The sequence below is a fragment of the Polyodon spathula genome, chromosome 15, assembly GCF_017654505.1.
Source record: "Polyodon spathula isolate WHYD16114869_AA chromosome 15, ASM1765450v1, whole genome shotgun sequence".
NCBI lineage: Eukaryota > Metazoa > Chordata > Actinopteri > Acipenseriformes > Polyodontidae > Polyodon > Polyodon spathula.
In genome coordinates this window covers 12,272,787-12,285,033 of record NC_054548.1, presented here as the reverse complement: position 1 = coordinate 12,285,033, position 12,247 = coordinate 12,272,787, and the positions used below count along the sequence as shown (strand labels likewise).

Here is a 12,247-nt window from a genome sequence, read left to right as displayed (position 1 = left end):
TATTTTTGTATTACTACACCAGGCTTTTATCAGCATCTTGTTTGTTTGTGCGTTGCGCCGATTGCTTCTCGACTTCCCCTGCTAACAGGGGGGCGTGGAAATGCGAGCAGAAAAAGAAAAAAGAACCTCCTGCTTTGCAATAAGTATCTCTTTCTGTCACAGCTGATGTGAGGCAGTGATATGGGCTGTAACAAAAGAATCATGCCTACGTAGCATCGCCTGTTTTATACAGTATATTCTTCTCATTAGTGAAATTCATACATATCAGTGAGTAACGTTTTTGGTATATTAATGCTGACAGTCTACTGGGACCTGAAAATGTATCAATTCATCTCAACTTGACCAATGCTGAGCCGCCAAAAAAAAAAAAAAAAATACAGTCAGCACTCAGATATCCATTATCCAGATACACATCAGTCACGTTTTATCACCCTTGTATTAAGAATAAAAACAATCCCCATTATATATGTAACAAATTAACACACTTACCAGTCACACGCAATTTCGGACTGTTACCAGTTTTCTGATACAAAGCCCATCTCTTCAATGTTAAAATTTATTTGACTATCCGTCGGAGCCCACTTTTTTTTCTCTCTGTACCAAATCAGTCTGAAGCAGTTGCTATTAATTAATAAAAACAATAAATCTACCCACTACCAAACCAAGCCTACTTATTTTAAAACACAGTCTTTTCAGATATGTATTTTTGTTATTGTATCATTTTTGTGTTCCCTGAAAAACGGACAAGGGTTGGAACAGTCCAAAATGAAATAATCAGATATGCGTCACACACGCTTAACTGTCACTGAAGCTAAAATTTTATCTGGTCGGGCATGTAGTCATGTATAATAATTTACGTGTGTGTGTGTGTGTGTTTATATATACAGTTTTTAATGTAGTTTAAATTACATTAAAACACTGAATGCTTAGACCTACAGGTTGATTACAGATTGATAGAAAATATTTATTGATTTGTTAAAGTGTTCTATAATAAGCCAACAAGCCAGCAAAATAAAATGAAACAGAGAGATGATTGGTTCACTGTCAGCTCCACCCCTTTTCAAAGGAACGACTTTCTCCCCTGCACTCTTTACAAGAGAAAATGGCTGAACACTGATTCTGTGAGTTGACAGAAAATGAATTACAAAACATACTACAAAAAGAAAGATGCTCCAAACACTAAAATGGTGATTAAAACGTCACTGTCGTTGTTTTCTGACTTTCTGAAATTCAAACAAATTGAACGTGACGATGTAAACAAAAATGATGGGCAGGATATAAACTGGATTTTGCAGCAGTCGTCAAACCAGACGGAGAAAAACGTTGCTAAGTATATGGTATGAACTTCAAAAACATTTTCTGTTATTTATTGATGTTATATATTTACATATGCTGTATCAGCTATGTTTAAACAATATATAAGTCAATATTTATTTACATATGTTGTATCAACTATATTTAAACAAAATATCTAAAGTCATATTTATTATCCAACTTTGCCTCGCTTATTTTCTTGACTGACTCATATATTAAATATGTAATGCAGACTCAGCCATAGAGGAATATTAAATGCCCCTCGGGAAGACTATCGATACCTCCAGGGTGCAGTGCCCTCAGCCTGTGGCTTCGGGCATTACAGCCCTCTGTCGGTAACAGTAGTCTTCTAATTTTCTGCTATAGCCCTCATCTCCAGTCCATATTATATATACTGTGCAAAGCTAGCAGAGACCTATCTAAAAAGACTCATAGCAGTAATTGCTGCAAAAGGTGCTTCTACCAAGTACTGACTTAAGGGGCTGAATACGTATGCAACCAGTACATTTTATTTTGTACATTTTCTTTGCAGGTTTTGCTGACATTTAACCTCCTCCTCATATAACAGTGTTCAGTTTAACCACTACAGCTTTGAATAAAAAAAGTTTGTTTGAAAAACTGGGCATACCTTATTTGTAATTCAAGCAAGAGCCATACTTTTCTCTGTGATTGATTCATCCCAGCATGAGAGACATTTAATTATCTTAGGAACTAAAATGATGTAAGTGTGTTTCTGATTTCTTCTGTTATGTCTAGTGTATCAGAATTATGGTTTTAGTTTGTAACATGGGACCACAAGTTGAAAACCTATGCAGTATGGGATTGTTGAAAATTCTTTGAATGAAATGAAAAAGCAGCATTAGACATCAAAAAATACCTCAAAATTCCCACCTACCTACAATATTGTACATTCACAGTGAATATAATTTTAGCTGGGGTAGATAGACACATGATCAGACAAGAAATTGGAACCTGGGAATGCTGTCTAACAATGACTGAATCTGGAGATGGACTTCTCAACACTAGAGAAAAAGGAATAGTGGCTCAACACAGTCGCTTAGAACAGATTGCTCTTTGGAGGCTGTATATTTCTGTAAAAGACCTTGAGGACCAAATTATGTAAATGTGAAGGCAAAAATAATTGGTGCTGGCACATTGTAATATTAATTTAGTTTTTATTAAGTAGACAAAACAGATTATCATGCCAGTCGTTATAATGTTTTTACTCCATCTCTGAAGTTTGCATCTCTTAGTGGTTCTTGAAATTACTCAAATATTTTGTTACGGAAAAAAAAAAGTTTTGATATAATATGTGATTAGTAGACACCACTGGATCTTATTTTTATAAAGACACTTGCTCTAAAAGGTTATGTTACAAATGTCTGTGGTGTGCAGCTAGAACTGAAGAGCCGCTCCCAAACTAGCTTCTTGCTCCTGAATCTGGTGGCTGTATTTGACTTGTGTTCACCTGTGTTGCAGGGCTTCATGATGGAATTAACATCTCACCAGGGCAGTGTGGGAAAGGTCCTCCGCGCTGGAAGCAAGTTGCTATCAGAAGGGAAGCTGTCAGAAGATGAAGAAAATGAGATCCGAGAACAGATGAATCTCCTGAACTCCAGATGGGAAAATCTCAGGGTAGCCAGCATGGAGAGGCAAAGCAAGTATGTAAATTAAAAAAAAAAAAAAAAGAATGTATGGTAAATTATTTATGATTTTGAGGAAATTGGTTGTGAATTGTGTGAAAGTGATTGCTGGTTGAAACCAGGTCATAATAAACTGATCCCACCAATGTGTTCAACATATTGCAACAAGCAATAGATTTTTTACAAAGGCCCAAATTGCAGAAAATTTAAACACTGAACAAGACACCCCTGTCCTGTCTACTGTAAAGGTCTCTAATTTTTTATACCCTGATACACATAGCATCTTTTGACTTTAACACAAAACCTTGTAGAAAGCTTCTGGTTCTGTTGCAAAGTAGTGGAATAATTCTTTTTTTAAGTTTGATGAAAACGTCAATCTTAGTATTGGGTATAAACAATAAGAATACAGCCATTTATGGGGTTCCTGAATGAATCACCTGATAGCTGATATTATTATTATTATTATTATTATTATTATTATTATTATTATTATTATTATTATTATAATAACTGGGATATATTTTTGGTTAGCTGTCTGTTTAAAATTGAAATATTCCAGTGGTTATGAGATCTCTCAATTATAGTTCACAGGTTGTAACAGCACTGCAAGCAGAGAAGCAGTTAGATGACATTTGAAAACTGTCATTTCTATCAAGTGTATACTGTGTAATGCTGTTACTAGGTCAATCACAGTGCTGACAGTTCCATCTTTTGTTTTCTGGTAGAGGTGTGCTGTGTGAAAAGGCTGAGCACAAGTTAGAGGTATTTCTCCCACACAAACACGCATGCTCAAACAAAGCCAAACACACAGAGATAACAACAGAGGGTTAGCAGTACAAACAACACACAGATGACATAAATCAATAGGGAAAATAAGATTTAGTTTACACACAGAATTAGTATGGAGCTCTGAATGCGAGCCCTTTCCTTTTGAATGTACATGTAGCGGTACAGACCCTGTCGCTTTTGTTATTGGAGCTGACTGAATGGTTATCCCCTGAAAGCAGACAAAAAAAGAGTTCTCTGCAGAGCATTCAAGAGGAAACCCACATAATACAATGTTTATAACATACTGTTTGTTCTTAATTTCAAACAAAATTCAAGATAGTGTTTATTAATTTAGCTTTCATGAATTTGGAGTACGATATGCAGAAACAGCTAATGCAGACTGCCACATTTCTGCCATGGACCCTTTTTGTTGTTGTTAATCCAAAAGCTTACATAAGAAAGCTTGATCAGAGTGCAGTCTATGCATCTGACACAGGCTGGAATGAAGATAAAAAAGAACAACTGAACTATTTTGGTTCTTTGCTACAGTATCTACACATGTGGCAAAACTTTTTTGAGAAGTCCGTTTGAAGCTTTTTGAAAGGTTTAAGCCTAATACATGTTTCCTCATCATATAGTATGTGGCAGATGTTTGGTGATTTTATAGTTTGTGTATTATATCATACAGCCACATCTGTCACTATAAACCTCCTTAAAAGATAAACTAAAATAAAAAAACCTTAACAGTATAGTATTGACGAAATGTTTAACCGGTTAACTATGCAGATCTTGTATTGATTTTTACATTTTTTAAATAAAGTTTAATCATTTCTATTGAAATTGCTTATGCTAATTAAGCAGTCATTTACCAAAATGCTTGCTTAAATGTTTATTCTATGAAGCGTATATTTATAGCTTTGCCTTAAAAACAAACAAACAAAAAAAATATTCCTCTGGCATCCTGTAGGCCTAATATTGTCCTATGAAGCTGCAGGCCGTCTTTCTATCATACTTTAGCTCTAGTTGCTTAGATACAGGACTTTCAGTGCCTTACTCAAGTCTCCTATATCTCTGGTCTTCAATCGCAAATGTCTCTGCCTTGCAAAATGTTGTTAAGTTCAGCTGTTGAATGTACAAAACACAAACTGAAACTGAACACGAGATGTCCTGACAAATTAGGGTGCTGGAGCAGAAAAAAAAAAAAGTATTTTCTCTGTTTAAAATGTCTTGTGCAAGATAACAAGAGAGTTAATACACAGTTTAGGCACTTGTCTGTGCATAGTCATCAGAACCAGAGGTTTTGATCTCCATTACCGCTACACTCCACCACTCCATATTTGCTTAAATGCTGGAGTTCTGCCTGCTCTTAGACAAAAAAGCATGAATTAGTGTGGGTAATCTACGCTTCATTGTTTTTTAAATGCTGATCCTCTCATCTCATCTTTTTACCGTTATTTATCAGCAAAATAAGTGCATCATCCGAGGAAACTTGCTAAAATAATCCATACCATAATGAAGAAGCATATTATTCAAAGGCAAGATTAATAGTGCGGCATTCGGTTGAATGTAATATTTATAATCATGGGCTCCTGGAGGACACTGAACAGTATATTTTAGTAAATCACTTTTCTGGTATAAAGAAGTGATAGAATCACCGTGAACTTGACACATTGCTAAATGTTATTAACAACAGTATTGGATGTATTTTAATATTTGCCAAGAGAGAACAATTTGAACTGCAGTGTTTTATAAGAAGGCCTGGATAATTTAATACCCCTAGGTTTATACTAATTCAATGCTGAATTATTCTAATAGTGCTCATGAAATGAATAGAGGTCATGATCCAATGCTTGTAAATGCAGTGCACTTTCTAAACCTTAGATGCACTAATACATAAACCCGAGGCGCATCTGGATGATAAAAAAAAAACAACAAACAAACAAACATTACTGTGTATGACTTTAGCAGCTAACGGAAGATAGCGCAAGAGATACAAGTCACACTGTTCTGTCTGCCATCTTAAACTTCCCTAATCTCTCTCTATCCCTCTCATTCTACTGCTGTGGCTATGAAAGCTTATCACGTATACACTGTTATTAAGGTGGAGTAAACAGTATAATCAAGGGTCAAATTCTCGACAAAGTGCAAGTATATGTGCAGCCTGGGGGAGTAGACCTGTGTTTTTTTTTTTTTTTTTTTTTCCTACATGTAAATATTAAAGACAATTTGAATGAAAAAATAGGTACACGATACATTTAATACAAAATAAGCCTTTAATAATAACTGATAAATTAAAACCAATTTACTATGATCAAGGAAGCTGAAAATGCTAAACATGTTGTGCCCTCTGCATGTACACTCAGTCATGCACACAGTTTCATAATGCTATTTTTAGATTTTTTTTTTCAATCTAATAGGAATGTATTTTTCAAATGTTACTTCAGTTTCCTTGTGCTGACCGAAGCATATTAAAGAATCACCTTAGAGGTAAAAAATATTAACAGTTGTGTTATGGCCACATTTGTTTTCATCTCCCAGCACCATATTTCAGAAAGGATACATACAAAACTGGTAAATCATACACAAGTGTCTGCTAAATGACTAATAATAATAATAAAATAATAATAATAATAATAATAATATAATTCTAATTTCTCCAGGTTCTCCACGGTGCCATTCCCTTGAACTCTGCCCCGGGGGGGGTGCTTTTTTTTGGGGGGGGGGGGGGGGGGGGGGCTCTCCACAACAATAGCAATTTCTAGTTTCATATTATAATGGCCTTCATTTCAAGTATTTGAGTTTGTACAATGGAAATCAGTTAATGCTGCTCATCCAGTCTCACTTCTGATAAGGCAGACTTAACTACAGCAGCCCTCATTTCAGACTGGGCATTAAAGAATGACTTAGCGTGACAGTTTGATTTGGGGATATGTGGATTTATATATCCCATTTCTCTGATCTCGGTGATGTTAAGCTACTATTGTTTGTGGAGTTTAACTTCAGGAAAAGTAATTGTTTCCACAGTTTGATATCCTGATAAAAATAACCAGGACAGCAGTGTGAAGGGGCCATTAAAAGACAGGTAAAACGAGGACTCACCAGCATCACAATGGCTACTCATATACTGTTCGCTGATACCACCACCCAAGGGGGAGTACATGGTATTTGACCTAATTGGTCTATTTCTAACAAGTGTTTGACTTTTTTTTTTTTCTTTTTCTAGACTACATGAAGTTCTAATGTTCCTGCAATATCAGCAACTGAAACAGCTGGAAGGTTGGCTTGTGACAACAGAAGCAAGAATCAGCAGAATGGAGACACAGCCTCTTGGTCCTGATCTAGAAGATGTAAAACACCAAGTAGAAGAACACAAAGTATGCTTTAGAGCATTCATCGCCTCCACATACTGCATGATTTATAGCCTACTCACTCATAAAGAATGCATCACTTATAATTGGACACCGTGTCCTTGGCAGATGCTGGTTGTTTAATGTGCTGCCTTATTAATAGCGTGCCATCCTGTGGATGCTTTACTTGATAAAGGCCAGGGAGGCAAAAATACTGCAGTGATCATTTGATTACCTTTAAGTGTGTACTGTTTGTGCAAAACATGCCTCTCTAGACCTCTTTAATTCTAAAGATGCTCCAGCTGTAACAGTACAATGATGTTTTAAAAATAAATGTCAAAGTGAAGTTCCTGCTCCACATTCTTTTCATTAAGTATTTATGAAATGTGAATATATAACACTTTCAATGCATTAGATGTATGTGGCTGTTATTACATAGGGGTACTATTAATATAGAGTAGTAGGTTTTCAGTATAAAACATGCTGCTTTAGATTCAGAGGTTACATACATATAGATGGCTATGCCTACAAAGAATTCAATTGGAAGCATTTTTTTTAATAGGGCTACTCCAGATCAGAATTACTTTTGAACCCAACTGGCCTACACTGTAATTGAAACAGTGACCTTGGCTTGGATTCAGTCAGACTTCAGCAGCACTTTTTGTTGTGTATTAAAATACTATTTAATGCAACTATATAAAGACTTTCCAGCCACCTCCCTACTTTAGTTTTAATGAATATATTTCATTGTCATTTTGAAGCTGCTCCAAGAGGACCTGGAGGCAGAGCAAGTGAGAGTGAACTCCCTAACCCACATGGTAGTGGTGGTAGATGAGAGCAGTGGAGACAGTGCCACAGCTGCCTTGGAGGAGAAACTGCAGGTAAGGACTATATTTGGTATGGCAAATAACAACTTAGTGTTAAACATTGAACATTATTGATGCAGAACATGTAAAGCAGTGATAGTTCACCACTAGTTATACATGATAAATGTGGACATCTGTGGATCTGGGGCTATGGGCTGACTTGCACCACCTCAAATGGGTAATTATCACCTTAAATTAACACCTTAAATCAGACATTCTTTTTGTATTATGCAATCAGCCTTATTCAAAACTATTTTAGGCTTATTCAGAGTTAGTTCAGATTTGCCCAAAGATCTACCAGAAATATCTCATGATTAACCTGATTAGATTTTCTGCTGATCCGTTGACATTTCTGACCACAACAGGTCTTCTGGAGTAATGGTTAAACCCTTCTGCAGTGCAATCGGTTAACCCTGAATTCCAGCAATGAACAGCACTGGTGTATGTAATGAACAGCACTTCTCTCTGCAGGCCTGGCACAAACCAAGGACACTTCTCAACCAATCACGCTAGCCATAATCCTTGCTTTTCAATTAATTAGTCCCGAAGAATCAGCTTTCCTATAAAGATGTTTACATTTAATGCATTATTAATTTGTTGTGTTGTGTTTTTTTATTTCACTTTACCCTCAGTTCAAATAACTTTTATACAACATTGTCTTTGTTTAGCGAGCAAGAGTTCAGAAGTGGAACTAATTCCCTGTGACAGAGCTTGTGGAGGCTCTAGTTTAAATTCACATGCTTTAGTTGATTAAAATGCAAATGAAAAGGTGCCATGAGAGGCTGGAAGGAAGTTTATTTGGTGGCTGGTGAACAATCTGCATTTAAAGACACACTCCTTTATAAATATCTTAAAGACCATACAGCAAATTAATTTGTATACAGTTGTAGTTTTAAAAATATGAGAACAACCACACAGAAAGTGATTAACATAATTTCTAATTGTTCTATTGTAAGATATAAATTCAAGTAAAGATTCAGCTTTATAATAAAACAACACATTATTAAATAACATGCATACAATGAAAAATAACATGCAAAAACTAAGTTCATTCTGTAGCGAAAGTATTTGGGCAATCAACATATTTCGTATGAAACGCATTCATTGCTAATTATTGACAATTATCATGACTGAAAACCAGCACCTCATGATAATTATAGAATAAATAAATACATAATCATCAAGTGCTGTAAAATAAATTGGAAAAAAATGGGATACAATATTACAGGTCTATATTCAAAATTGTTGATGCAAGTTGTCAGTGTTTACAATTTACTCAATTCCCTGATGTTGCCTTGCTTTTGTGGTTTAAAAATCCTTGTAATCAGAATGGGGCATGCAGATTTCAAGTTGTTGCAATGTATGCTTTTCAAAAGTTCACTGACAACCATTTTTTCAATACAATACACAGTACTTTTAAATATGTAATACTTTTCATTGTTCTGTAATTGAAATTTGATTTCAGTGTTAATGTAATTTCAATAGAAGCTGACAGCATGCATTTGTCTTAAACTTCTGATAAGAAGAATTACTGATAATACACATTTTTATGCTGGTCCCTTGAAATTCGTATTAACGAGAATTGATTGTAGTAGACGCAATAATTCAATAATTCAATAATTCAATAATTTTCCTTTTAGGGTTAAGTTACATTTTTACGGGTAACAGCAAATATTGCCAACCGGGGATGGTTGTCGAGCTGGTGGGTTCACTTTGTAACCAGGAGCTTGATAGTAAGCTTGGCGCTATTGTTCATTTATCATAGTTTACCCTCTGAGCCCTTGTGTAACCGAGATGAGCTCTAAGTGGATTTCTTGTTTAGGGAGCAGCTTAAATGAAAGTGCCACCTAGTGGCTACTTAAAATAATTAAGTTAAAACAGTGTTTCAGGGAAATTGTGTTTTTTACAGCAGTGTTTGGTTAGTAAACTCTTGTATGTTTATTTGCAGAGCTTGGGAGAAAGGTGGGCAGCCATTTGCAAGTGGACAGAGGAGCGCTGGATCCTTTTGCAGGAGATTCTTCTCAAGTGGCAGCACTTCACTGAGGAGCAGGTTGGGGGATGTTAACAGAATTGTTGATGTGCCAATTGTTAATTTTAGCTTGAGATATTGTGGTTCTGTGTTTTGCGGCCACCGTTCCCACTCAATGTTCTTTCTCTTCTTGCTATGTCTCTTTTCAGTGCCTTTTTGATGCCTGGCTGATTGAAAAAGAAGAAGCTGTTAACAGGATCCAAACAACCGATTTCAAAGACCAGAATGAAATGGTGACCAGCCTGAGACAGTTAGCTGTAAGTGTTAGCAAAACATACAGTAGCACATTTGATGTTTATGCTGTGTGTGAGTCAAACTGTATAGATATGCAATTTATAAACAATTCAGCCTATCAAAACTTGTTGTCATTATATAAACTTTTATATAAATGTCTTCAATATTTTTCAGAATAATGGCAGTGATACTATTCTACCTACTACAGTATGTTTGCTTCCCATTGGCTTGGAAGTAAACTGTATATGCTATGAGCCATTCAGTACATAGACCTTTTTCTGCACTTTTCAGTCATATAAACTGCTCTGCCAACCCAGCCTCTTAGGGTTGGGAGTGCAGTATTAGCCTGGGGATCCGCAGAGGTTTGGGCCCGCTAATTCCCAAGGACTTACTGTACTGTATACAACTGGCTAAAGAAAAAGGTTTGTGGTGATTTCCATTTTAGTTTTTATGTCATCCCGCTGGAGACAACCTTTCACCTCATCACTGAGAAGGCTGACAATACTCGGAAATTTAGAAACTGCGTGTGTTTCTGGACTGAACCCTGCTGTCGCGCTATAGCCTGAACTGCCAGCCTCATATGCCCATGCAAGGAGACTTGAGATGTTGCTTCTTTAATCTGCTCTCAGAGCCATCTTTACAAAATCTTGATCTACACAAGGACAGTGCTCTGAAGTAAATCATATTTTAATCTATCTATCTATCTATCTATCTATCTAGCTATCTATTTCAATGGAAAGATTCCCGGCACTCTGATTGGCTGAGCTAGGGATATACAGTACCTAGTGTATACCCTTAGAATGTTTGTAACCGCATCACAAAAATAAATTAAATAATGATCCAAATTGCTCCATAAAGTCACTATTATAAAATAAAAAAGATCATTAATTGTGCTATGACATTGAAGTATAAACGCAATAAAGCCCTCAATATTGGGCTGTATATAGCGATCTGTACTGAGTGTTATGTGTTGTATGGTTTTATGTCGATGTTCTGTGTTTTGTCTATGTCCTGAGTGCCTGTGCTTGTGAGTGAGTGCACCTGTGGGGTGGGAGGGAGGGTGATTGAGTGTGTTTGTGAATGATATCCAATCGTGTTGTGTCTGTGACTTGTTTGATCTGTTGGGTCCAATAACGTGTCTTGTTATGTTTACATTGTGTGTCTATATGTTACATGTTTTCGCTGGTTTTGCTCTATAAAGGAGCAGCTTGCATGCTGCTGAGGGCTATGTTGTTGTGTGCTGACCTCTGCTGAATAAAGTCTGTTAAGCGAACAAGATCTGGCAGCAGTCGTCTGGCTCCTTTTATTTCTGCTCACCATTACATTGGTGTCAGAAGTGGACTCAGGTACCCCGGAATGCACTTGGAAGCCTGTAACCTGGTGAGCAGTCGGGGGGTAGACTTGAGGCTGGCAGGAGAGTGTGTAGCATGCACAGGGGTAGGGGGAAAGGCTGGTAGGTGATGCAATCAAATATGAAGACATAAGCCCGATACCAGCTCCTGCAAGGGAGCCAGCTCTTTTGTACAGCAGTATCAGCGCTATGCTTCAGAGTGGGAGGTCCCAGGTTCACGTCCCACCTTCGTCTGTGAGCGCTCCTGCATGCAGGAACCGTGGTTTGTTACAATATTTATATCTGTGAATATGTGCAATGAGGGACATTTAGAGTTTAATTTAGACTAGTAAAACAGAATAGTACAACATAACTTATAACAATTAAAGTTACTAGTAGTTGTTGCTTGGTTAATACAAAGTATTATCAGAAACATTACTTTTAAACTTTAAAAAAAAATGAAATTATTATTATTATTATTATTATTATTATTATTTCATAGTTCAAAAGAAGAAAAAGTAAAATGCCTTAAATAAATGGAAATAAAAAGCTTTTTAACAAAAAATCTCCACTACTACTTTAGAAAGCAAAACTGTATTTTTGTTTTTTAAATCACTGGCCGAGAACACATAAATGTGTGTCCTCCCAGTAGTCACTGTCCTAGCAGCAGTAGTCATAGTTGTCCTGATAGATGCACAAGAGGACCTGGATTGTCA

At 36.3% G+C, this 12,247-nt stretch overlaps 1 protein-coding gene across 1 annotated transcript in view; it reads left to right on the top strand.

Annotated features, from left to right (window-relative positions):
• The window catches only part of LOC121327512 (dystrophin-like), a 319,147-nt gene that overhangs the window by 201,673 nt on the left and 105,227 nt on the right, over positions 1-12,247 (top strand). The window contains exons 11-15 of the mRNA XM_041271582.1: positions 2,794-2,975; positions 6,949-7,099; positions 7,834-7,953; positions 9,887-9,988; positions 10,117-10,224. Of these exons, the coding sequence (XP_041127516.1) occupies positions 2,794-2,975; positions 6,949-7,099; positions 7,834-7,953; positions 9,887-9,988; positions 10,117-10,224 (663 nt within the window). The remainder of the gene's footprint in view (positions 1-2,793; positions 2,976-6,948; positions 7,100-7,833; positions 7,954-9,886; positions 9,989-10,116; positions 10,225-12,247) is intronic.